Source organism: Vicugna pacos, chromosome 23 (assembly GCF_048564905.1).
Source record: "Vicugna pacos chromosome 23, VicPac4, whole genome shotgun sequence".
In the NCBI taxonomy this organism is placed as follows: domain Eukaryota; kingdom Metazoa; phylum Chordata; class Mammalia; order Artiodactyla; family Camelidae; genus Vicugna; species Vicugna pacos.
The window spans coordinates 5,171,673-5,199,083 of NC_133009.1; the positions used below are offsets into that span (position 1 = coordinate 5,171,673).

Consider the following 27,411-nt stretch of genomic DNA (forward strand, 5'->3'; position numbering starts at 1 on the left):
AGATACTTGTACACCACCCGTTCATAGGAGCAGTTATTCACAAAAGCCAAAATATGGAAGCAATCCAAGTGTGCACTGGCAGTTGAATGGGTAAACAAAATGTGATACATACATACAATAAAATAGTATTCGGCCTTTGAAAGGTAGAAAATGTTGATACCTGCTACCACATGGTTGAACCTGGAGGACATTATGCTAAGTGAAATAGGCCAATCACAAAAGGACAAACACGGTATGATTCCAGTTAAAAGGTTCCTAGAGTAGTCAAATTCATGAAAACAGAAAGTAGAATGGTTGATAGCAGAGGCTAGGGAGAGGGAATGGGGAATTAGTGTTTAATGAGTAGAGTACCGTTGGGGAGGAAGAAAAATTTCCAGAGATGGATGGTGGTGATGTGAACGTACTTAATGCCACTGAACTACACACTTAAAAACGGTTAAAATGGTGAATTTTACATTATGCATTTTTTTTTTTATTACCAACAACAACATCAGGGAGAAAGGATGGAGTGACATGGAAGAGGAAATAAAACTAACGCTTTACTGGCAGACTGTGCTACTCTCTTCCAGTAGGGAAGCCAGATTTTACAAGAGCCTTTCAGGAGGTGATAGTGGTGGGTTGGTTGGTTGGTTTCTTTATGGAGTGTATCTTCAGTTGGTTATTAACAGGCTCCCTGCGGCAGGGACTGAAGTCTATTTTACAAAGGTGGGGTAAACCTTGGCCTTTACTATAGGGATTCTGAGCTCTGCCTCTGAGAGTTTTATGCATCCAACAAATGTTCATTCATTTAAATGGAATGATCTAAGTTACCCTCAGTTATTTGACGGGAGTCTAGGGCCAGCCCCACCCATCCCCTCTCCAGGGATCAGGGATTGAATTTAACAAATACTTACATGGCATTTACTGTATGCCAGAGACTGTCCCAAAGCCTTTCCATAATAATCAACTCATTTAATCCTAATAATCCTATGAGTTAAGAACTGTCGTTTTCCATTCTACACATGAGAAAACTGAGGCACAGAGAGGTAAAGTTAGACAACTATTAAGTGATTAAGTGGTAGACCTGAGGTTCAGACCAAAACACTTTCTAGCCCAGAGCTCGTGCTCCTAATCATCAGGCCCATAAAGTAATGACTGTGACTTGGGACTATAACAACCCTGGAATGATCTCAAGGTCCGGAATGGAGAATGGAAATTGGTGGTGAAGTTATTCCTTAATTATAATCCTGGCTCTCTGCACCAGCAGCGGTTGGGCTCTTGAGGACTAATGATGAAGCCAAGAGAAAGGGGTTGTGGGTTTAAGGTCAAAAATTTTGAACCTATGGAATTTCCCTCCAATTGAGAAGCAGCCCATTACTGACGAATCAGCTGCCTATCCCACAGGTTTTGCTATTCGTAGAGTTTCCAGATGATCAAGGCAGGCGAAATGATACATCATTAAACTAACCCTAAACGACACTGAACCCTTCATAAAGCGTTTTTCCTAGTCATCCTAAGATGCAACACAAGACGAATCTGCAACTCTGGAGTGGAAACCAGGGGGCGGGCCGAGCAGCGACCATTTTTGTTTTGCGGCCGTGCGCTCTCAGAGCATCTTGACTAACAGGACCTCACGGAGGAGGCGGGGCCTATCAGTGAGTGGGGCGGAGCCTGGGAGACGTGATGATTCAAACGGACTAATGAGCTCGGCGCATCTGGCAGAAGCCGCCAATGACCGGTCGTGTTGGGGCGGAGCCCACAGGCCCTAGCGGGTTTGGGTGTAGGGCGGCTTTGGCGCATTTTCGGCTGGTTTGATTCATCCATTTTGAAGAGACGGGGGAGCGGGGGGCTCGTCTGATTAAGGGGCCCTGAACCAAGGAGCGGCGGAGTTTGAGAAGCCAGCAGCTCGGGGTTCGGCGGCAGCAGCCCCATCGGCCGAAGTTGGGGGGGGTGGGGCGCCGAGCGCGCGGGGTGGGGGGGGTCCCGGTCTTTGGCTTCTCGACTCGGTCCTGTTTCGACAGCGAACATGTCTCGGCCTGTCAGGTCAGTGCGGAGTCCGAGGCCTGGAAAGGGTTGGAGCGGGTTGGGGTGAGCGGTGAGGGAGTGGGGGACAGAAGCCTAGAGTCGGCCCTCTCCCGTGCCACGCGCGGCCTCCTCCCTTTCGGGGCCCGCGCGCGCCCTTGAGCGTGGGGGGCCTTGCTGGCGCGCGGGGCTGCGCGGGGGGTGGCGGCCGCGCGCCCTTGCGCGCGCTCCTCCCCGCCGCGCGCCGCTGCAGGGCTCTGGGCTGCTCTGCTGCCTCCCCCACTCGCCGCACTGGAGCGGGCGGGGTGTTCCTGAACCGCCAGCAGCCGAAGGGGGAGGGGTGTGAAGTCAGCGCCCCCACCCAGGCCCCACCTCCTCCGGGCCGGCCCCTTGGAGCCCGCCGCGGGGACCGGCGGACTCGGCTCGGCCCCCACCCTAATTGAGGAGGGGCGGGGACGCCGTGTTGCCTCTTCCCTCTTCTGCTTGCGTGGGGGTGGCGGGGACTCTGCCCTCTTTTCTCTAGCGGACGGGGGTGTTCCATGGAAAGGGGGAGGGGCAGCACTGCCTCCGGGCTCCGCCTCCGTCCTCCAGGGTCGCTGCCGGGCCCCGCCTCCCGAATCGGGCCGGGCGTAGGCGGGACCCGTTCTTTCCCCCTCCGGCAAAAGTGAGAGTTCGGGAGTAGGCCCTGGAAAATGACTGCTGCCTATCCCCTAAGTCGGAGTTTCGAGCTGGTTAACCCTTCCCCACCTCCCCCACCCCCGCCCTGAGTTCGCACTTTCCTTGCGACTAGAAATGTCCTTCCTCGGGGAAATGTCCCTACTCAGGGAGGTGCGGGTTAACAGCACGACCCAAATCCCGTGTGGTTCTCGTTCCCGCTACTTCTCTCTACTCCCACCCGGCGTACACGGCTTGGATGTTTTTGTAACCCTCTCTTTACCCCCGAATAACTCTAATAATAAAGGGGCTAGTTTCGGTTAACCGTTAGGCTTCATTCTGAGAATTTCAACAAGTTTGTTGTTCCCCAGCGGACGGTGGAATCGCCCTTTGCCGTCCTGGCTATTGTATGGAATGTGCCATTTATGGAGGGGTGTGGCTTACTCCAATCTTTTAAGGCCTTGAGGAGAGCTGTTGCAAATAAATGTGATTTTTAATGTAATGTCTTGACGCTTTCAATGTAAGGAATTGGCTACTTTGCGTAGTGTTTTCTAGATAAATAGGTAAAGGTTTAGTTTTTTTTAATGTTTTAACAGTTGTTGCTTCCCCTTCTTCATTCCAAGTTTTGTGAGAAACTGAAGTATTTTGACCTAGACCTCTAAAGGGAGGTTTGGAACCCAGGAGAGGGTTTTTGTTCCACACCGTTCTGTCTCCTGACTAGATCATCCGTCTCCAACTGGTGGTGGTATGGGACTGCACACTCCTACGCTCGGGGTGGGCAGGAGAGTGCTAACTAACTACCTGACTGCTTTTCTGCCTCCTAATTTCAACCCGCATCGCCAATAACTCACCATCGCCACCGAAGAGTTTTGCCGACTTTATGGCACGGAGTCTTAATATTTCAGATGATAGTATGCATTCTTTTTTGGGGGCATAATTGACCACTGTATTCCATCAGTTTATGTAGAGTATTTTCTTTAGGATCAGGACGAATAGACTATCATAATAAAGATTTGTTTCATCTGGATTGGATCTTCTGTCTTCTGGGAGTAAATTACTGTGTGGTGAAATTGGACTATTATTTTTCTCTACCTTTTAACTGCAGTTTACTAGGTTTTGATAACTTTTGATTTTATTATTGTAACTTTCTTACACACCTGAGTTTGTGTTCCCAGATATAGATGTTGGAACACGAACAGAACTTTTTTTACTTGAAAGCTTGGGTTTTTTAATATCACCAGGTGGGGATAAATACACTAAGCGCATTCTATTCGCTTTTTGAAGGCATTGGGATTTGTGCACAACTTTTTTCTTAATCAGTATGTTAAAAGTAATTTTAACTCTGTTTATTTGCCCCTACTTGAAGAATGAAGTTAATATATTGTGAGCTTTTTGGGTCGCTTTCAAATTATTAATTTCAAAGCAACTTGGTTTCTGATTATATATTTTAGTGATGAAGTCTCTTTGTAATTTTTTTTTAAAGTCTTTAACATACTCTTGACCAATAATAAAGCAGAAATAATTAAACTTGAGTTTGGTGGTTTGTTAAATTTTGCAATAAAAAAGTTCTGTCTTAGGGAAGTGCTTTTGTTTCCAGGTGTAATTTAAGAATCTGTGTGCTTGAAGGAATTTAACAAAAAAAGATAGATATTGATCCAATATCAGGATGATCAACCTTGTATAAAAACAAACCAAAAAAAAAAAAAAGCACGTGTTGGAGAGTAAGTGTCCACTCACCTTCTTTTGGGATGTTTCTGCCCTTAGGCCTGTATAAAATTTTGAGGGTTTTCTGGTTTTCATCTTTACTGTAACTAGTATTCATTTTTATTTTAATATTAAGCATGTAAAGAAAATTTAGAAATGTACTAAATGGCTGCTTGACACCAATTTCCAAATGAAGGGAATGATGAACTGATAGCTACAGCAGGGTTTTCTATAAACATTGCGCAACACATACCGAAGTGGTTTTGTTCATACAGTATTGGCTACCTTCACGTTTTACAGTATCTGCCTCATGTATAAATGACAGCTCAAATATTTTAGGACTTGGATTCAAATTTATAGCATAAAATTATAGTGTTAGAGCCAGAAAAAAACTTAGGCAAATTCATTTTACAAGTGACTTAATGTGGGGACCTGGACAAGTGCAGTACCTTGCATCACACCCTAGTAGGTTCCAAGATTGGGCCTATAACCTAGATTTCTTAATTCCCAGTCCTGCTTATCCTCACCTTCCCCCTTTCCACGTAATAATCGATTTACCTTCTGCCAGATAAGTATTGATGTTACTGTAGCGTATGGCATTTCTAACTTTTCAGAGTGCTTTCATGTTACCTCTTGAGATAGGGAGGAAAATGCCATTACTTGTAAAAGGTGAGAAAGAAAGCACAGAGATTTACTTACTGACTTGCCCAGACTAGAAACTAGGTTTTTTTGGAATTCAGCTTGGTATATTCTCCATAGATCCTCCTCCTCTCCTGAAAATGGTCCAAGTCACTTAGATCAATCTGTTTACTCCTTTCTTTGTAATGTAAGTGTACTTGATATCTTGTCTTCTGTTTAGTGCCTGAGATTGCAAGGAACTTCTTACATGAAAGTGTATATGTGAAAGCGTAGGCTCTTACTGGTTGATAATAGAATTTTTTCAGCCATGTTTATAATTACGTTGAGAATATAGCTTTCCTGAGATTCCAGATTGCTTTCTTTCAAAAAGAATTTTGTTCGGCATGTGTCTGGATTCTAAAAATTGATATCCTCTCTTACCAAAAAATTAGTTTCAAAAAGTCTTCATTAAAGGAGGAAACTTGGAAACCTGAAAGTTCGAGATAGCTTGGAGTTTTTGATAACCAAGTTTACACAGGAAGACACTTAAAAATCAGTATACTATAGTAAATGTGGTTTTCGGTCAGTCTGGTTCCTTGTATCTCTCCTTAGTCTCTGGTCAGGTTGTGTCTGTGAAAGAGAGAAAGGGTGATTTTTATTAACCTTGGATCTGCACATTGATTACTACTTACATGTCACTTTCCTCTAAGAAGACATAAACTCTTCTGCAGACTTTACCTTGAAAGGTACCTCACATGATTTGCAAAGCCTGATTAATGGAGTTAATTTTATAACAACTCTAAAGTAGTCAACATTTCCCAACATACATGTATTTAATCTGAAAATTAGAGTCAGACAGTGTAAAAGTTCAGTTTTTAGAGTAACTTGCTGAAACAAACATTTACTAAGAATAAATGGAGAGTCAGGTACTATAGTAAAGGATTTCACTTTATCGTGTTTTATCTTTATTACAACCCTGTAATAGAGGATTTTTTTAAATTCCCATATGAAAGGTGACAAAATAAGCTTAAAGAATATGTTACTCAAGGTCACAGAACTATTAAGCAGAGTCAAGATTTGAACCCAGGTTTTCTGAATACAATACTGGTATTCTTTCTGTGGTACCATTCTTTTCCTTCCTAGTGTTTGGCATGAAGGTGGTCAAATGCTATTTCACTTAGTAATGTCTTTAGTGGCAAGTGCATTCTGTATACACTTTTTTTTAGCTTTCTGTAAAAAATATTTGAAGGGAAAATATAACCAAAATGTTTTAAATTGCAAGTTTTGTAACTCAGTCTTCAAAATAATTTTCAGAGATAAGTTTTAATTCAAAGTTGTTTTTCAGAGATAAGTTTTAATTCAAAGGAGTCAAAGGAACTATGGTGTAGAAATAATGGTAAAAGCTGGATTTAGATTGTATGAGTCTTACCTATTTTCCTGTCTACTAGATTTACATTTATTATATTTGATTCCACATAGAATGTATTACAGGTCCAAAGTCCCTAGTTTGAAACCGTTGGGGGCTATATGTGTTTGGAAGTTCAAAATTTTTCAAAAATTTAAAAAGAATAACAGGATGCCTATACTGTATGTGTGATGTACCATTACCAGTGAGTCTGGGTTAGTGCTCCTATAGTCAAACATACTAGTATCTCTGTAGTAAAACTTAGGAGTTTTCACACTAAAAAAAAATTCCTAAAAAGCCTTCATTGTTTACCTGTCATCCTTATCACTATATAAATTATGAAAAAAATTGGTTTTCAGAGCTTTTTGAATTTCTAAATTGTAGATCAGAGACTGTGGACCTTTAGCAGCAGCAGTCCCTTTCTCAACATCACCTGAAACTCAATAGAGCTATCGTTACCGAACAACTCATTTTGTGCCAGTAATTCTGCCAGGTACTTTACACATTTTCCAAAATCTTGAGACAACTCTTCAAACAAGGTATATATCATCCCTATTTCCTATGTGAGATGGCTGAGGCTTGGATAAATTAAATAACTGTCTCCATTAACCTAACCATTAAGAGATGAAGTAGGAATTTAGATAGAAGTTGTGGCCATCCCAAAGCCAGTGTGATCTTTCCCATGAGACACACTGCCACAGGGTATTACTGTTTCTCATGGTGGTAGCACACTGCCATCTTTGAAAGGAGTTACGTTTCATAGTAGGACCTTTGTGAGGAAGACCAACTTTAAAGTGAGGTTGAGGGGTGTGTGGATGGAGACGAGGACAATTTTTTGGAAGGAACAGGAGACTGACAGAATTAAAGTAAGATACACCTGAATGTAGAGGAAAAAGCAATGAAGTAGTATGAGGCTTTTGTGGGAAGAAACATAAATGTTAAGTAAGTGGCGTTGCTTTAAGTGCATACATTTCATAATTCAGAAGCATTTCCCCCAATAGATTCCAAAGCCACCTAAAGGATACCAGAAGAAAATTAATGGTCTCATCTTACATATACCTGTAGACGCAAAAATGCCAAACAGAGTATTAGCTAACTGAATCCAGTATGTGTTTAAAATACAGATGATCAAGTAGGATTTGTCCCAGGAACAAAACTTAGTCTGTCCCTGATTGATCATATTAAAAGACCAAAGGAGAAAAACCATAGGATTTGAAGTTTCAGCACTTATAAAGCTCACTAGTACTTTACAATTAGAAGGAAATTAAGATTAATTAGAAATTAGAGTTGATTTAACTTGACAAAAGTTATAAACCAAGGTAAGTGGTTGAGTTTTTAGTATTTTAAAGCATATACCAATAAAACTAATGAGAAAGTAATTTTGAGTAAGGAAAGGGAGATTGGTTTTCATCTGTTTTACCAAAAATATATAAAAGCAAGGCCACCTTCTGTGTAACTGTGGCACCATCATGTTACATCTACATTGTAGTCCATGTGAATGGCGCCCCTCTGGAGTTAATAATATTTTAGAGTCTGCACAGCCAGATTTAGAGTTTGCAAACTTTGATCACCTAAACTTAATAATGATGAAGTTATTGAGCATGCTGAGAAGTGTTAACTTCTATTTGCATTTTAAAATTCTTAGCTGCCAAGATAGAAATAAATGTGATCTCATTACCCTGGATTATGAAGAAGTCGCTTCTTGGATTGTTGAGACTGGAGATGACACTGAAGAGATTGTCGTGTTGTGGACAATGGGAGAAAACATTTGATTTAGCACAGGACCACTTGGTCAAACTGGGGCATCTTTTTTTTTTTTTTTGTCTCAAAAAATGTTACTGTCTAGGTTCAGGAAGTGGAACTGATTGTTACAGAATTGCATTGCCTTATTTTTAAATAACTGGTATCTAAATAGCCATAATTATAGGTCTGAAATAATTGAGGTAAAGAGACCACAGGCTGCCAAAGAGTGTTTCAGCTGCCTATAGTGTATTTTCAGGTGCTTCTTAGTGCACATCTGTTTGTTTTGAATTGTGCACCTGTTCAGTTACCTACAAAGCAAGGTGATCTTCAGGAAGGTTTCATCTGTCAAGATAAAATGTCCCAGAAGATAAACTATTGAAAAACTAAAACTTGGCTCCTCTGAGAAGTAAAAATCCAGCTTGCTATTCATTAGGGTGGGATAAGATTGCCTTCCACAGATACGCTACAGCTGGAAGATTTATTGTCAGTTTACAACTTTAGAGCTTTAAATGAGAGTTTCCTGGACACAAAATTCACATCTACCTTCTTTGCCAAGAAATGAGACCCAAGGTCCACTTGGCAGTCCAGACCTTGATGCTGACTCCTTTTCACACAGGCCTACAGTGCTTTAAGCCTACCAAGACACTGCTTCATTTAAATTTCACCTATATTCTACCCTTCCTTAAATTCTTTAAGTTCTGTTTGGTGAGATTCTCTACATTTTTGATGTCCCATCACCTTTATTGTAATGAGTCAGTAAACTTGACTTTGTTGGGTTACAGATTTGTCCCTGGTGGTTGGGTTAAGACAATTGGAAGTTTCCACTGAGGTTTCCAAGACCATCTCTGCTGCAGACAGGGCTTAACTTGGTAATGTGCTCATCTGAGACCCCTTTAATCTCACCTGCTTGAGGTTTTCCTAATTGCATAGGTTTTGCACTAAACTGGGAAAAAATCTAGCCCATTTTACTTACCCAGTACTTTGTTATTATACTTGTTGAAATTTGTATATGTGTGGTTTTTTAAACAAAATATTCTTCTATGTGGAGAGAATAGGGTAGATCTGAATATGTTTTGAAAATAAGGAGTGCCATGTGAGAGTTAATATTTATTCATCTGGACTAAAATACTAACAAATTGATTTAAAAAATATTTAATAGGGGATTGTGACAATCTCCTATAACAGATATCCCCAGCTCATCATTCAGAACTCCTTTACTCAACCCTTTTGTGCAGAAATTAGAAACTTTTTCCATTTGAAAAACTTTCAGGTGCTCTTTCCTATAATGTTCTTGACTTAAAATTTTTTTTTTGAATTTTTGCTTTCTTGTATCTTGTGACTGTTTCTGAGTTTTGTTTAATTGTGAAAAGCAAAATCATATGATGCAGTCAAAGCAATACATCGTAGCCCAAAGGAGCCTGAAGCTCAAGACAAGCGAAGCAGTTGTGAGAAATTGCCCTGAACTGAGTTTAGGTATCCTGGCTCTGTGAACTAACTTTCTTATACCCTGAGAAAATCTGGCATATGAATAATGTTGAGGGATAGAAGAATGGAGAGAGGAGCGGTGAATGTCCTAAGTTTCAAGGGGAGGGAGGAATGGTTGTTGATATGCAGAAACTTTAATATTTAGCCTTGAAGGGAAAAGTGGAAGCTCTCATAAATGTTAAGGGCTGCTCTGTGGAAGAGGGTTTATTTTTATTTTGTGTGTGTTTGTGTGTGGATTTTTTTTTAATTGAAGTAGAGTCAGTTTACAATGTTGTGTCAATTTCTGATGTACAGCACAATACTTCAGTCATATAGGAACATACATATATTTGTTTTCATATTCTTTTTCACCATAAGTTGCTACAAGATACTGAGTCTAGTTCCCTGCACCATGCAGTACAAACTTGTTGTTGGAAGAGGGTTAGATTTAGACCATGGTGATCCCAGGAACTAGACAAGGTAGAGTCAGTGAGTGGACTTCAGAAGCAGATTTCACCTCGTTGAGAAGAACTGTATCATTATCGAAGTTTTCTTAGATTAGGTTGCCTTTGAAAATTATGAGAAGTTCTCAGACATTCCCTTCTGGGGACATTTGTTGCTAGAATAACACATTAGGGTAAGATTGGATTGGATTGTCTAGGGTCCAGTAGCTCTAGTACAGCTGGTGTTATCATCCTTCCCTCTGTCCTCCTACAGGCTACCGAACTGATAGATTTTATGAGTGCTTAAGCTTAAAAAAGTGATTTTTCTTTAAAGGATGAATTAAAATAGAAAGAGATGTTATACTTTTGTGACCATGGATCAATAACAAGTCATTTTTTGTAAAGGTAAAACAAAAAACTACTTTGGAAATCACTTTTTATTCTAAGGCAGTGGGTCTCGAGACTTTTGATGAGGTTCCAATAACAAGTACACTTTACATTGCAGTTTGCTGCACACAAGAACACAAACACCTGAAACAAGTTCCAGGAACTTACCAGTTATTTCGGTACAGTCTTACCTGATGTTTTCTGTTTGCGTCTTGTTCTCTTAAAATGCTTTTTTCTCCTAAAATGATTTGACTTCAGGACTGATGGATTGAAAACCATTGTTGTAGATGTTTACTATCTAGGTGACTAGTGAAAAGAGTTATGCCAGCTATTTTGGGTTTCTCAAAACTCAGAGTTCAACTGCACTTTGAAGTGCCTAATAAGAAACTTGCTGAATTCTAGAAAGTTAGCTAATTTTTCATTATCTCTACATTGGCCAGAACAATATGACTTCTGCAGGGTAAAAATGGAAGTATAGACAACTTGATAGAGCTCTAAATAATGTAGTAAGTTGTCTGAAAGTCTCTGATTTCCCTGAGAAAATGGTTTTGTCCCCTTTAAGTAGTATAAATCTTAGGGTGTCAATAATTTCATGTTGGTTTCTATTTTAAAGTTCTTCCTCACCTGGAACTTATGTGTTTCTCCCTATTTTGATGTGCAGGTTTGTTACAAAGTAGCACTGGATTTTTGTGGTTTAAGTTGTTTCCTCATCTGCAAGAGTAAGAGGATTAGATGAGATCATCTCAAAGGTGTGGTAATTTCCATTCTCTGAAGTACTGTTGATCCTTGACTCTTCAGAAAGTTAATTTTACAGACCTCATATTTCAGGAATACCCTTGTTTTGGTCTTAGACAGTTGCTGCTATAAGGAAGAAAAGTATTTTGGGGGTAGGCTTACCAGTATTTAGCAGAACGAAGTTGATGATTAAGAAAGTGGAAGAAATAATGGCTGCCATGCATTGGGGAGTTGTGCATCTGTCACTTGGAGCAATCTTGAGAGAAAGGTATTGTCGCTCCTATTTTACAGGTGAGGAAGCTGAAGTTCAGGGAGGGGAAGTAACTGGCACAGCCAGGATTTAAAACCCAGTTTTAAAAACCTGTATTTTAACCTATATGCTATTTGGAGAAATGGGTGATCGTCCTCCCGATTCTAGTTTTTGATACACAGGAGAGTTGGTTTAGCTTTGACATTTAAGTACTTTGAGGAAATAAGAATATTTCTTTGTTTTCAGCTAGAAGTAGAACTTCCTGTGCCCTTAGACTTAAATGTTACTCTTAAGTGTTGCACTTCTGTTTCAATGTATCTTCTCAGTTTCAAGTTTGCATAGAAGTAAGTTCATCAAAAATGTATTTCAACCCTAAATAAGGCAAATCTCTAAGTAGTGGGAAATAGTATGCTTAGAGGAAGCATCTTTAGATGGCAGAAAATGAACCAAATTATTATAAACCATTATAATGAGTTATTGTGAATGACCCTTGTTATTACAGATCTTTTATTTAAATTATTTTTCTTTTCCCTTTTCCGCATTTATAGATGGACACTTTCTTAAACTTTTTGATACTTTTTTTTCCCACTAGTTACTCTTAAGACAAGATTGCTTTCATAGTCATATTTTGCTTTACTTGGATTTTACAGTTTTTGTGATAAATGACATGTATTATGTAAGATAATACTGGCCACGTTCGCATAATTGAAAGTTAAAATATTATGTTTCAAGAGGAGGAGTAGTCTTTCAATTTAATTTTGAAAATTTTAAATTTAATTGCTTTTATGATGTTAGCATGGTCTACACGGCATTTTTGTAGTTCTCCTTCATTGGAAAACAGAATAGAAAAAAATTACTAAATAATTGCCTTGTAAATTTCTTAAAGTTTTTTAGTTTGTAGAAAACTAAATTTTCCTTTGTCATCAAGGGCAGTGGGATTAAATGTCTGATAGGTTGAACACTCCAGTGGCACAGACCTCCTCTCTACTGATGCTCTTTCCCACCCGAATCCTTTGCAGATGGCAAGTCCGTTCCCTCATCAAACGCCTTTCTTGAATTTGGTGCTCCAAATTAAGGAGAGACAACCCCTGTCCTCAAAAAGCTCACATTTAGTAGATTATATAGTATCAAGGGATTAAAATTGCTTAGAGGAGGTGAGGTTGTATGTCGCATGAGCAAGAGTGGTATGAATAGCATTCTAAGCCAAGGAGCAGGCGGCACAACCAGGTTGTAAGCAGCAGCATGATTGGTGAGGTTACAGACCTCCTGGGTTGCTTGATGGTTAAGTGGCAAGAGATGAAATCTTAAAAGACTTGAAGGAGATTGGCTTTTATCCCCTGAAGTATCTTCTAAAACTAGGTTTCTAACAGAGCTCTTGAATTTGGCTCTAAGGGCTAAAGTTTCAGAAAACATCGGAGTGCCTACTTTTTACCTTGTTCTGCACCAGAAATGTGGACATGACATCACTGAGGAAAACAAACGGTCCAGCAATGTGTGTTAAAATGTGTGCTGTGCAAAAGGATAGTTGACCATTTCCAACTGAAAAAGTCTTTTATTAAACTTGGTTTGGTTTGGGGTTTTTTTGGTCGGGGAAGGTAATCAGGTTGGTTTGTTTTTTATTTATTTTGATGGTGGTACTGGGGATTGAACCCAGGACTTCATGCGTGGTAGGCAAGCACTCTACCACTGAGCTATACCCTCCCCCTTTTTTTTTTTATTAAACTTTGATAATTTAATTTTATAGGGTAATTTTTTAGATCTGTCAAGCAACTTAGGTCATTAGTTCCAACAGAGGAAGAACCGAGACCCAGAGAAATGAAGTGATTTGCTTGAAGTTCTAGAAGCAGAACCCAGCATTCTTACTAACAGATTTTGTACTTTTTACTATAACATAATTTCTGCAGTGTTTCTAGTGATAGACTAAGGAAGTAATTATCATTAGCAAACTATCACAAAGTTCTTTATGTTGATCCCACACTTCATCTGATCACCAAAGCTAACATGTTTTTTCTTTTGCAAGTTAAAAATCCTAGTTTATTCAGTTGTTTTTCATGTGATATACACTTCAACATTATACTTACCCTTCTTTATGTAGTCTTGTAGGATGTATCTATTGATATTTGGTACCCAAAAATTGTGCCAGTATTTTAGTTGTGATTTCCACTAGCTTGGCTAACCTAAAATTACCGTGCCTCCAATTTCAGAATGTGTACATTAATTATTTGAAATTAAAATTTAAAACTCCCTCTTCTGGATACCTTCCCCTGGTTCCATGTCCCATTTTCCTTGATCCTAAGTAATGCAGAAAATGGTCGTCTTTACATTGTGATCGTAATACTGTTTTTCATGGCATCTGTCATTAAACATCACTATTTTGCTGGAATATAATAAGCATTTGATTATCAGCCCCCAAAATAAGCTTTTTGAGAAAAAAAATTTTATTCTTTTTTTAATTGTAAAAATAACATAAAATTTACCATCTTAATCATTTTAAAATGTACAGTTCAGTAGCATTAACTACATTCACGTTTTTGTGCACCCAAATCTCCGGAACTCTCCTGTTACAAAACTGAAGCTGTTAAGTACCAATGACTCTCCATTCCCACGACTCCACTCCCAGCAACCACCATCCTACGTTTTGTCTCTGAATTTGACTACTCTAGGTAACTCATAAACGTGGAATAAGAGTGATATTTTAAAAATTAACTTTCCTAATAGAATGGTATCTTTGATATATAAACTCAGTTTCTTATAATAAAACATAGTTGCAACATATTTTATGGTTTTACATCTTGACTCATTGAGGCGATAACATGAGAAGATGGTTCATTGTTGGTAGACTAAAGAAAAACAGAAGGCACAATTCCTTAAGAGCCTTTCTTTTTTTCTCTCTCTCTCTTAAATCAAGGGTGAGGCTCTACTTTCCTCCACATCTCAGCCCCAAGCATGTGTTCAGAATTCACCCCTACCCTGTCATTTTTGCATATTATATAGAAGTCATAACTATACTTGAATTCTGACTATCTTGTTTTTGCATTTAAATGGTATTTTCATCTGTAAAACCGGGAATGTTCCTCTGCTCAGGTTAAGTGCAGTTGGTGGCCTGTTTCTCTTAGTTCTTTCAGTTCACTTACTCAGTTTCCATTCAGTTACAGTGCCTCTAAGTCTCTCTTAAATGCTAGACTGTTTGGATACTAACATGGAAGTTTTCATATCTTTCTAGGGGAGGAATTTTAAACTTCTAAGTTTAGACTATAAGGTAGGAAAATTAAGATTTGTTTGAGATACTAAAGAAGCTTTACCTAGTAAGAAGTACTTAAAAATCTTTGAATCGAGTAGATACATAAATTTGTACCTTTAATAAATGCTCATTAATAAAAAACATGTTTTGAATGAATCAATTTTTTCCATCCCCTTCTATGTAAGACTTGACTGTCACCACGGTTTATATATTATAATTAACTGTATTATATTTGAGTCACTTTGACATGAAAAAAAACTCAGTAATAACCTTGCTTATCAGGTGCAGGTGTATGTGCGTGTGTAGCAGTAAAAATAACATTTACAGTTTGGGTTTGTGTGATATTGTCTCTTTATAATGAATATACATGGTAGTTTGATTTATTTTACTCTCTTATGTACTCGTGGAAGGTGGAAAGTTGTTTTGTGGGAAAGGATAGTGCTTGAGCCATCCCTGAGATGAGCAATATGAGAATTGTAGTTTGAAATACTTTCGGTTTAAGCTGCACTTTCCTGTAAAAAAGTGACAGTTTTTGGCTGATGGTAGGGGCTTACTGAAAAATACTTTTCAGAGAGCTAGTTCTAATTCTGTTCATGAAGTAAATGTGGGTTCTGATACCTTATAAAAATCCTACGTTTTTGTGATCTTAATTAGAATCTCTTCTTTCTACAGAAATAGGAAGGTCGTTGATTATTCACAGTTTCAGGAATCTGACGATGCTGGTAAGTTTTGCGGTTTCAATAAAATGTAAGTTGGCCTGACTAGTGGAAGAATAGCCAGCTTATATACTTTTTCATTATTCTTTTGGAATAAGTTTTATTTTTTATTTTTAGACTATTGATGTATGTGAATTATGTCAGTCTGTGTCACCCAAAACAAAAGCTGAACTTGCATGGATTTTAACTTTTCCTTAGTAAATTATTGATAATAAACATTTGAATACTTCATTTTTTCCTTATCTGGTTTTGGAGTTCAGAGTTGAAGTGTGTGACAGTTCTGCTGCAATGTTTATCAGTTGATGTATCTCCTGCTATAATCACAGTAAAACCCATACTTTGTAATAGGGAGTATATAAGTTTTTTGCATAATGAAGTAAGATGAAACTATTTTGTAAAACACCTTTGATTTGTGAACTCAGAATGAGTAGTGTATCTTAAATCTTAGCCATAAAAATTTTCTTTAGAATATGTCCTTTCACTTTCCAGATGTATTTACTATTCTTTTTTCTTTCTTTTTTAAGCCTAATTTTATTTTATAAAAATAATATTATGCACTTTGGGAAAACTTAGAAAAGATATGTATAAAGAAGAATTTAAAAAATAACATAATCCAACCTCCCAGAGTTAATACTAATATTTATTAAATGCTTGCTAAATGTTTGCAGTTACCCATTTAATCCTTAGGTCAGTCCTGTTAAAATGGGACTATATGTATATATTGTTGTTTTCATTTTACAGATAAGGGAACTGAGGCAGAAATATTACTCAAGGCCCCTTAGCCAGCAAATGGCCATTTTAACCTTTTTATTTAAAAAGCCTTTTGTCCTTTTTTTCCTTTTAAAAATATAGTTGACGTCTTGCTATAGAATTTTGGATTTCGTGTCCCTCGTACCCCTCCTTTTCCTTTCTTGTGTTACTAAAAGTTTATGGTTGCTAATGGTTGTATGATATTCCATAATTTATAATTATTCAACCATTTAATAATTGCTGAAGCTTCAAAATATTCTAGATCCTCATGATTATATATAGTGGTGTAAGAAACTAGTTTTTCACTATACCTTTTTTTAAACTATAGTTTTTTACTACACCTTTTAAGGCAGAGTTATTTTTCTTTTGTTTCGTAGAGCTTTTGAGATTGGAGATATTTTCACCAAATGTCAGAGTATGCTATGTATAATACTTTAGTTTAAGTGTAATTTAATTGATAGCTGTGTTAGGAATATAGAATTGTGGGTTCTTTACATTCTAAAATACTTGTAATATAACCATATTACTATAATAGTTTCCAAATAGACATGAAGATATGGAAACATGTAAAAATGTTTAACAAATTAAAAGGGTAAAAAAAAAATTAAAAGGGTAGAATATAAAATAAGAGATATTTGGCTGCAGGTAGATTAAAATATACACATGAGGACTGGGGGGTAATATGCAAAAATTGGAAATGATTGAGTTATGGTAGAATGGGTAGGAAAGAATTTTTTTTTTAAATGAAAAAAGTATTTAGGAAATCCTGACCTCACTTTTTAAATCACATGAGAAAATTATCTCAGTAAATATCGGTGGTAGTTTTGACATGTAAAAATCATAGTACAGTTCACTGAATTTGAAAAATACTCTGTTTAGATGAAGATTATGGAAGAGATTCAGGCCCTCCAACTAAGAAAATTCGATCTTCTCCCCGAGAAGCTAAAAATAAGAGGCGATCTGGAAAGAATTCACAGGAAGATAGGTAAGAGGTGTCGTTAATGTGTTTCTTCTTATGCTGTCATGACTCCGAGAAGAGGGTTGTCTCTGATTTCTAAATGAGTAGAATCTCCAGTTACTTTGGGAAAGTGCTTACTGTCCACTCAGTGTTGTTTTGCATATTTCATAGCACCTCAGGCAGGGCCTCTGAGTCTCGAGGTTAGCCTCTTGGAGGTCCTGAGGCTTGCTTGGACTCAGCCTGGAATCCAAGGTGAGCTCCAAGAATGCTGGAATGCCTTTGTTGCTACATCGAACCTTTGAACAGAGACAGAAAGACTGTTTAAGTATGTGGCTTGTTACCTAAGAGTAGTACTGACATCTACATTGTGTGATGGCAAAGAATAAGTGACCTTTTCTGCTCAGTCACAGATCACTGGCAGAATCATAGCTAAAGCTTAGTCTTAAGTTGCATTTCCTACTGGGTTTCACTGTCTGTAATCAATTCTACTTTGTTTAATTATTTTAAATATTTTGGACAGTTTCTTTTCCTTTATTTCTGTAAATGAATGCAGATGACTTAAGGCCTCATGAAACCAGGATATTGTAGTTTTCATCTCTGCTCTTAACAGGTATACACGTGACACTCTCATCCTCAGTGCAGTGTAACTTTAAGACCTCCATGATGGTGGTGGTGGTGGCAGCAATGGTAGTTACTGTTTATGATTACTAAGCGCCAATATCTCTGCGCTAATTTATATTCATTATCCTATGATTCTCACAACACCTTTATTAGGATAAGTAATATTAACTAAGAGGGGTCAGTGATTTATTCAAGGACCAGCAAATGGGCCAACAGTTTTTAAAACCATATCTGCTGGACTCCAAAGTCCGTTTTCTAACTATTAGGCAATACCACTTCCAAACAATGCTATTAAGAATAAGCGGTTAAGAAATGATAATAATTGTTGCTAGTTCTTCTAAGATACTTACTTTCAAGCACTAAAATCACTATCATAAAGCCCTAGGCAAAAGTCTTTCATTCTGAATTCACAGAATGCTAAATTTGTTGAAATAACAATAATAAATGCGTTTACCTAGTATTTTCTGCTTGCTTTAATCACTAACCTCTGATATTTTCTTTCCTGAAGAATTTCAGAAATGTGGTTTTGAGGAAAAAGTAAGACAAAATTATACTTTTGGGAGACAACTCTTCCATAGTTTCATACTATATCTCTCTAATCCAGTTTTATACAGCAGTCCAACTTAGAACTATCTTTCATTATATTCGTTTATTATATTTCTCCTAGGAATGAGCTTCTTTATGGCCTGTTATAATGTCTCATTGATGTGATTGATATCTAGCCTGAATTTTTCCCTGTCGCTTAATCATGTGGTTTTTCACTCTCTCCAAAGTGTCCAAGAATGATTGAAATAAATACAACTTTCATTGCCATTTATATTAAGTAGCTTGTATGCTTATTCCCTCAGATCCGTATTATGTTGATTTTTCTCTTGGGCTCTACTTAAAAGTTCAGCTTTTACTTGACCTTACTGTAACAGGGCTCAAGGATTAGTGGTCTCTATAAATTCAATAATAAAAGAACTAGAGAAAGTGGTACAGTTCTTCATCATTGTAATAGACTTGTGAATTAAATGCTTATTTTGCATAAAATATTTACATAGGATAGTCACAGGTTCAGAATTCTGGTGTGTTTGGATCACATTACTTACTAAAGAAATGTGTTTGATTTTTTGATTTTTCTCTTTGTCTGGGAATCTTGGATTCAATAGTTTGTTGTTTGAGTGCCGTCTAGATTATGGGAATACCAAAAGAGATTTACCAGATCTGTTGTTTGAGAAAAGAAAGCTATGAAGGCAGTTTTTAAGTATGACTGTTTTCGTTTTTGTTTGTCAAAATTTCTCATGGAATCATAAAATTTTAGCACTGAAGAATACCAAATGATCTGCCTAAGATCATACAACTAATTAATTTATGACAAAGATGGAACACTAGAACCCAGATTTCCAAGTTAAGATTTGTGAGGATATAAAATGTGCATTTTTGTGACCTAAAAAGTTATTTTGTAAAATTTTCCATTGAACTTTGAATCTCCTTACCTTCTTATTTTACTTTGCAGTGACCTTTAGCTCACTTTTATTTTCTCCATGATAGTAGTCAGGTCTGTGTGTTGAGGTTTTTGATGTATAGAAATATTGGAGGCAGAAAATATTAGGAAATAATGTTAATTGATTTGTTTTCATTTTGTTTTAGATAAATTTTTTGGCATATTGTAATCTTTATAACTGAACTCCATTTTCTTTAATAATTATATTTTAGATTTTTTTGCATCTATATCTGGTGCTGTCCATGTATTTGCCTGCTTTACCACCACTGATATATTATGTGACTTACTTTCAGTATAGTTATACTCTGCCTCTTACAGCACAGACTTTTGTTCTTATTAAATTTCTTGTGAACCAGGCCTTATCCATAGGTGAGAAGTTTTTAACCTCTGTTGAGATATCTTATTTTTTTCCTTTGGGTCTCTCTCTGGAAGAAGCAGTGTTTTCCAAAAGTAGATGAAACTGTTCAAAAAACAGATAAATTATTCACCAGCATCCCTGTGAAGTAGGGGAATAATGGAAGCAATTTCACCCCTCAGCATCTGTTTAAATATTTTATATATAAAAGAGGTTTTCTTTGGTGTTCTTCTACAGTCAGATGCCAGAGATCTGTGTTCTCTGAGATGTTGACCTAAGACTTTTAAACTTTTCCCCCTCCCCCTTTATAGTGAGGACTCAGAAGAAAAAGATGTGAAGACCAAGAAGGATGATTCTCACTCAGCAGGTACAATTTTTAACATAATAATTGTAATTCTTATTTATATACTTATTCATTAGACATTTTGATAAGTTTATAATAATGCCAGGCACTGTTGTAAATACTGCATTACACACGTTACATGTTCCATCTTCAAAGAGCTCAAAGTGATTCTCAGTCCTGGTGGCTTATTACAGTTTCCTGTGAAGGTTTTTTTTTTTTTTTTTTTTTAACATATTCCATCCCATCCCAGGACTTCTGATTCAGTGGGTCCAGATGGGATGTGGAGGCTTGGATTTTTAAAAGTACTTACACATTGTTCTGATGCATAGTCAAGATTGAAAACCATTTACATGAACAAATAAAGGATATCAAATTAAATAGAATAATACGAACATATATACAGTACTAAGTGAAATCGAGATATAAAAAAGGGGGAGTGATGACCCTGGGGGTTAAAAAGCAAACAACAGTTAATGTCAGTCCTACTCTTTTTAGCTGAAAGTAGTTCTTTGAAACAGTAACCATGGAGAAAGCTTTTTTATAAGAATTTTAACTTAAAAGAATTAATGAGATTTCTGGTCAAAATAGTGGAGTAGTAGAACCATGAGCTCACCTCTCCTTGTGACTGCAGCAAAACCACAGCTGACTGCTAAACAACCATCAGGATAAAAAGACTGGAACCTAGCAAAAAAGATCTCCAACTGGAAACCTAAAGAGGGAACCACAGCAGGATGGTAGGAGAGGCATGCTTGCAATATAATCGGGCCCCATACCCCCTGGGTGGGCAACCCACAAGCTGAGGAATAATTAAGTTGCAGAGGCCCTCCCACAGGAGTGAGAGTTCTAAGCCCCATGTCCCCAGCCCAGGATTCTAGCACTGGGAGGAGGAGGAGACCCCAAAACATCTGGTTTTGAAGACCAGTGGGGCTTAACTCCAGGAGCCCCACAGTACTGGGACTAGCTGGACCCTGACCCTTGGGTGACAAGAGAGGAATGTCCTGCTGGGATGCATAGGACGTCTCCCAAAGAGGGCTACCTCTCCCAGGTAGAGAAAGATAACTAACCTACCTAAAAATACAAGTAGAAGGATAGACAATATGAGGCAGCAGAGGAGTATTTCCCAGGCTAAGGCACAAGGTAAAATCCCAAAAGAAGAAATAAGTGATGAGGAGATAGGCAGTTTTTCTGAGAAAGAGTTTAAAGTAATGATGGCAAAGATGTTCAGAGAACTCAAGAGGAGTAAAGAAGCACAGAGTGAAGTTTTTAGCAAAGAGTTGGAAAATATAATGAAACCTCAACAGAGGTGAAGAGTAAAATCACTGAAATGAATAACACACTAGAAGGAACCAAGAATAGACTAAATGAGGCAGAAGAATGATCAGTGAGCTAAAAGACAGAATAGTGGAAATCACTACTGCACAACAGAAAAAAGAAGAAAGAATGGAAGGAAATGAGGATAGTTTAAGAGAACTCTGGGACAACATGAAGCACACTAAGATTCTCATTCTAAGTGTCCCAGAAAAAGAAGAGAGAGAGAAAGAGCCTGAGAAAATTTTTGGAGAGATAATAACCGAAAACTTCCCCAACTTGGGAAAGGAAACAGTCACCCAAAGTCCAGGAAGCGCAGAGAGTTCCACACAGGATCAGCCCAAAGAGGAACACATCAAGCTTGGCACATAGTCATCACATTGACAAAAATTAAGGAAAAGAGAAAATATTAAAGTTAGCAAGAAAAAAGCAACAAATAACATACAAGGGAACGAACTCCCATAAGGTTATCGGCTAATTTTTCAGCAGAAACTCTACAGGCCAGAAGGGAGTGGCAAGATGTATTTAAAATGATGAAAGGGAAAAAACTTATAACCAAGAATACTCTGTCTAGCAAGGCTCTGGTTCAGATTTGATGGAGAAATCAAAAGCTTCACAGATAAACAAAAGCTAAAATAATTCAGCACCATCAAACCAACTTTACAACAAATGTTAAAGGAATTTCTCTAGTCACCAAACTGTAAGAAAAGAGAACAAAAAGAAGAAAGAGGGGGAAAAAAGACCTATAAAAGGTTGCTTTGGCAATTTGGCATCTTTTATGGTTCCATATAAATTTTGGAATTGTTTGTTCTGGTTCTGTGAAAAATGTCATGAGTATTTTGACAGGGGTTGCACTGGATCTGTAGATTGCTTTGGGTAGTACGGCCATCCTGATAATGTTGATTCTTCCAATCCAAGAGCACAAGATACCTTTCCATTTCTTTGTATCATCTTCAATTTCCTTCTTCAATGTTTTACAGTTTTCAGAATATAGGTAACTTCCTTGGTTAAGTTTATTTCCAGGTATTTTGGTTTTTTTGGTGCAATGGAAATGTTTATGCCAATTATAAAATTCTGGTTTTAGAAGTCAAACAAACAAAAAAGGTGAATGAAGGGCCACAAAAAGCAAAATACCCTGTTTTATGGGTGAGTTGTATTCCAGTGCCTATATATGCTACAGCTTCTTTATCCGTTCATCTGTTCATGTGCACTTAGGATGCTTCCATATTTGGCAATTATAAATAATGTTGCAGTTAATAGCAGGGTGTGTGTATCTTTTTGAATTAACGTTTTTGTTTTTCTTGTATATATGCCCAGGAGTGGAATTGCTGGGCCCTATGGTGGTTCTAATTTTAAGTTTTTGAGAAACCACCATATTGTTTTCCATAATGGCTGCACCAGTTTACATTCCCACCAATTATGTACAAGGGTTCCCTTTTCTCCTCATCCTTACCAACATTTGCTAGTTGTGTTCTTTCTGATAATGGCCATTCTACCAGATGTAGGATGATGTCTCGTGATTTTGATTTGCATTTCCCACAGCTAAATCTTAACAGAATACGGGAGCCCCAAAGTCCAGGAGAAGAGCTGTAGGTAGAGGCTAATACAGATGTGACTTGGTCTAGAGCCGGTTGGTTGGCAGCCTGCTCTTTAACCAGATTTATTCACCAGCACAGCTGTGTGTTGGAAAGAACTTTTCATTGATAGACTACAGTATAAGAAAGTAATTTTATTTAACTTGTATTAAGGTCTAATTGATCTAAATATAAATGTGTTTTAAAATTTTCCCTCAAACCCCTCTAAACTGAAATGGTCACACTTCATTCATAAAGGATAGTAGCTTGACATTATTTTAGCATCTGTATGTTTTGTATCTTAGAATAAATATCATTGGAAGATAGCCTTCCCAGTTCTACTATTTAAAAATATTTTTCTAGCTTTAGTTTTTAAAAATTGTGAACGTAGATTTGACTGCAATTGAGAATTTTAGGGCAAAGGAATGATGTAAGTTTACAGTATAAGAAGCATGTGTTCACACCTAAATTCAGCTTTATTACTACTTAAAACTCCATGCCTAAGTTATTTTATATGTAATAGTGGGAATATAGTCTTATTTAAGTTCATTCTTTGAATTTTAGCTTTTCTTTTGTATATTTTATAGGAATTTTTAGGGATAGAATTTACCCTTTTTGAATGAAATAAAGCTGCGGATTGTATCTTACACTGGCTTTTCTTGTCAGCTGTCAAACCCATAACTCCTTGACCACTGCATTCTAACTCTGATATTGCAGAGGACAGTGAAGATGAAAAAGAAGATCATAAAAATGTGCGCCAGCAACGGCAGGCAGCCTCTAAAGCAGCCTCTAAACAGAGGGAGATGCTCATGGAAGATGTGGGCAGTGAAGAAGAACAAGAAGACGAGGATGAGGCACCATTCCAGGAGAGTACGTACCGCTGGCCTGTTACTCTGGTCGTGGTTGTAGTTGGTGACCTTGATTACTTCAGCATTTTTGTGGATGCTAAATGTTACAATCAGTCCCTTAAATTAGATCCTCACTATTAAGAGAGATGACTGTTTGATATCTATTTGTATTTTAAAAGATTCAAAGATTTCCTGTGATTATGATGTGCATCATTTATAGTGAAATACTGAATGAACAGTTGTTAGAGTAACAGTTACCTGGTGGGTGTTACAAGATTTATAACTTTGGCCTGGTAGAGAAGGGCGTAGACCTCTCTTGACAAATGTGTTAATAGAATTTAGATGTTTCGAGGGGGAGGGTATAGCTCAAGTGGTAGAGCACGTATTTAGGATGCACAAGGTCCTGGGTTCAATCCCCAGTACCTCCATTAAAGAAAAATTTAAATAAACCTAATTACCTCCCCATGCCAAAAAAAAAAAAGTGATTTAAAAAAAGAAAAACAATTTAGACGTTTCACAAGTTACTTAGGTTAATTAATTACATGTATTTTTGCTTTGTGTGGCGTTTTCTTAGTTCATTTGTTTATAGTTGGGAGAGACGCACGGAATCAGTGCAGTTTCATTTCCCTGGTCTCGTCAGGACTGTGTGGGAACGAGGGAACTACTGAGAGTTGTTCGATGGCTTTATGTTTTATCCAGATTGTCTTATCTCTTCCTGTTTCAACCTACTCCTGAAACAAGTCAGTCATGACCCTCATGTGCGTGCTAAACCATTTTACAGGTGGGGCCAGTGACAACTCCAGCCAGATTGGTAGTACAGCTGCAAATAGAATCCAAGAGTGTTTGACTCCTAAATCCCATCCTGCAGTCACTCTTAGCACTCTCTTCCTTTGTTCACTTGGAAGGGTGTGTACATTAAGTTGGACGTTGAAATTCTTCTTTCCTCTCAGAAGATTCCGGCAGTGATGAGGATTTCCTAATGGAAGATGATGATGATAGTGACTATGGCAGTTCAAAAAAGAAAAACAAAAAGATGGTTAAGAAGTCCAAACCTGAGAGAAAAGAAAAGAAAATGCCCAAACCCAGGCTAAAGGCCACAGGTGAGCTCTGCAGAAGTGAAATGAATTATTGCTTTGAAAAATCTCAAGAACCAATAAGCTTCTCCACAGAAATCCTTCATTAGGTCTTGGCCTTGGCCACATACTTAACAAGAATCAAGGGATCCTGCCTTCCGTAGCTGGAAGCAGCACTGACTTACTCATGAGGACTCCAGCCCCTGCAGCGGTCCGGTGGCTTAGCCCTGTCCAGCTACTGCTCTGCGTAAGGCAAGGCTTGAGAACGACCTATGTGAATCAGGCCCAGTGGTAGAAACACCACACCAGCGTAGCTACTACTGCCCTTTTTTCCCCTTTGATACCACAGTCTCAACGTCTAGTCAACATGAAATTGTGAAAACGCACACCTGTAGCAATACATCAGCGTTCTGTGTTCCAATACCTACACCATCCTCTGTGCTGACAGAGTAAAACCACAGTTGAGCACTTAGATTCATTTTCCTTTGAGCCCTTCCTTCTGCCAGACATTCTCCAGGTCGAGCTAGACTGTCACTAAATCGGAAAGCTGGATTTGCTTTTTGTTTTCATTCGGGCAGGTAGAACTTTTTACTCATTATCTCTTGCTGTTGGGAATGATGGGACTATCCAAAGTTGCTGATGGCGTCAGTTCTACCAGATTAAGTTACATCCCTTTTTCTTCACCCAATTTTTAAACATAAATAATTTTTATCATGAACAGGTTTTAGTTTCACAAGCCACTAAGGATGATACGCAGTTTCTTTAGCATCTTTATTATAGATATTACTGCTCGTATAACATGACGGTGTTAGTAAAAAAGTGTTTGGTACCCACGCTGATTTTTAGAAAGTTGCGGTGTTGTCTTTACAGATTTTTTCCTTACCGATTGTTTTGTTTTGTAGCTGATGTTTATTAAAGACATTTTCTTCCCTTCCCCAAATGGGTATCTTTCTTCTTTCAGTGACGCCAAGTCCTGTGAAAGGCAAAGGGAAAGTGGGTCGCCCCACCGCTTCAAAGGCTTCAAAGGAAAAGACTCCTTCTCCCAAAGAAGAAGACGAGGAACCCGAAAGCCCTCCAGAAAAGAAAGCTTCTGCCAGCCCCCCGCCCGAGAAGTCTGGGGATGAAGGGTCTGAAGATGAAGCCCAGTCTGGGGAGGATTAAAAGTGATAATGGTTTGGGGAGAGATTTTATTTAAAAAAAGAGAAAAAAAAAAGAAAAAAGAAAAAAAGAGGGAAAAAAAAGAAAACCTACTTAAGATAGAATATGGTTTTGGCTATGGCTTGACTCATGGGCTTTCAATGCTTTTTTCCTTTTGTTGAAAATAACATATTCTCTCTCTCTCTCTCTCTCTCTCTTTTTTTTTTTTTTGTAAAGAAAACCATTGTATGTTTAATTTGCCCTTTTTGTCTATTGGTCTTCTCTTTGTCACCACCCCCACCAACCCACCCGCTTTCCCAATGAAAGCCATGTCAAATGAATCACTGGATTGACTGCTTCATCTTTTTAATTTTAATGGAAGGTATACCACAGTTGTAAAGCAATAAGATTTGAGGTGAACACTATGGAAATTTTGCTTTTTTGCTAAATGGTAGCAAGTTGAACAGTAATCAAAAAACGTAGAGGGCTTTAGTTAAAAATGATTGCTTCTTTCTCTACCTGGACTTTTTAAAAAACTTAATTGTCCTCTAATACGAGTTTATATATCTATATACAAAAATAGGGATGTCTAAAAAATCATGACTAAGCTTCCACTGATGGGGCAAGTAGGAGATAAAGATGAATTCTGAATTGTTACTAAAAGTATTCATATTTTTTACCTTGGGGCAGGGTAGGGAATTGGGTTACCTGACCTTGTTTGAGGGTGTGGGGTTTTTTTAATTTCATCACTTGTTATCTCTAAGAGACTCGGAGCCAGTGATCCTTCTATCCTGCTACAGTCTAAGGAACTTAAAACGCAAGGGCCGCCAAAACTTAAATCATTTTTTATTTCCTATTTCATTCTCTAATGGTTCATGTTTTAAAGTATATATGTATCTATTCTGTTTCTTGGATACAATTTTACCAAGGATCAAAAAAAAAAAAACCCTAGAACTTAAATGGCGAGATCTATATATCACAGTGGATTTCTTCTCAAACTGACAATGTTTAGGTTTTAAGTAAATAAAGTACCAGTTAATGTGAAACTCAATCACAAAGACTTGAGATTTTTCCTTCATGAAAACAGAGAATTGAAATTCTTCTGTGCCATAAATGTGCATTCAGGTCCCGTGAACCATGCTCTGTTTTTATTCAGGGGTAGAACGTTTTCTTTTCCATACACCTGTCTCCCCATATCTTCATGGAAACATGGCATGAAGTGCATCTCTCGGCTTCCTGCTACTGGAAGGACACGACTGCACGCCCCGCCCCCAGTGCCTGCCAGCTCTGCTCGAGGATGTGAGCTGTCCCGGCTCTACTCTCACTCCACATCCTGTGCTCCATGGGAGTGTGTTCAGTGCTGCTCTGACTATTCAGTTAGCTTTTGTCTTTTTACCAGGGCCCCTGCTTACTGCTCCTGTTGCTTAAAACAAAAGTTTAAGGGGCTCTGTGGGGCTGGAGAAACCATGCATTCAGGAGGCCTGTGTGCAGTTGGTAACAGACTTTTACATGCATTATGGAGGCAGGAGACAGATCTGTAGTTTTGATCCTCCACATTCTGATAACCATAAGCTCATGGGAGCAAGGTTTCGGGGTC

At 38.0% G+C, this 27,411-nt stretch overlaps 1 protein-coding gene and 2 non-coding genes across 4 annotated transcripts; 2 read left to right on the forward strand and 1 right to left on the reverse strand.

Annotated features, from left to right (window-relative positions):
- The first annotated feature begins 1,804 nt into the window (after positions 1-1,804).
- On the forward strand, positions 1,805-26,865 carry NUCKS1 (nuclear casein kinase and cyclin dependent kinase substrate 1). Of its 2 annotated transcripts, none has more exons than XM_031689897.2 (7): positions 1,805-2,022; positions 15,318-15,367; positions 16,991-17,096; positions 19,843-19,898; positions 23,474-23,626; positions 24,555-24,704; positions 25,639-26,865. In XM_031689897.2, exons 1-7 carry the CDS (start codon positions 2,006-2,008, stop codon positions 25,836-25,838), a joined length of 732 nt encoding a protein of 243 aa, XP_031545757.1. In that variant the 5' UTR covers positions 1,805-2,005; the 3' UTR covers positions 25,839-26,865. The 2 variants fall into 2 exon arrangements, with proteins under 2 accessions (XP_031545757.1, XP_031545758.1); XM_031689898.2 differs by having other exon boundaries at positions 1,940-2,022; positions 24,558-24,704; positions 25,639-26,155.
- TRNAG-ACC (transfer RNA glycine (anticodon ACC)) lies at positions 13,034-13,103 on the reverse strand. Its single transcript has one exon. It is a non-coding gene; the product is annotated as a tRNA-Gly (tRNA).
- TRNAP-AGG (transfer RNA proline (anticodon AGG)) lies at positions 23,959-24,032 on the forward strand. Its single transcript has one exon. It is a non-coding gene; the product is annotated as a tRNA-Pro (tRNA).
- Positions 26,866-27,411: the final 546 nt, after the last annotated feature.

What these genes read in the sequence shown, in the direction of transcription:
- NUCKS1 (XM_031689897.2), top strand. An exon ending in TCAGGAATCTGACGATGCTG is followed by an intron (nt 15,368 to 16,990) that starts GTAAGTTTTGCG and finishes TACTCTGTTTAG; the next exon opens with ATGAAGATTATGGAAGAGAT. An exon ending in GGATGATTCTCACTCAGCAG is followed by an intron (nt 19,899 to 23,473) that starts GTACAATTTTTA and finishes CTGATATTGCAG; the next exon opens with AGGACAGTGAAGATGAAAAA.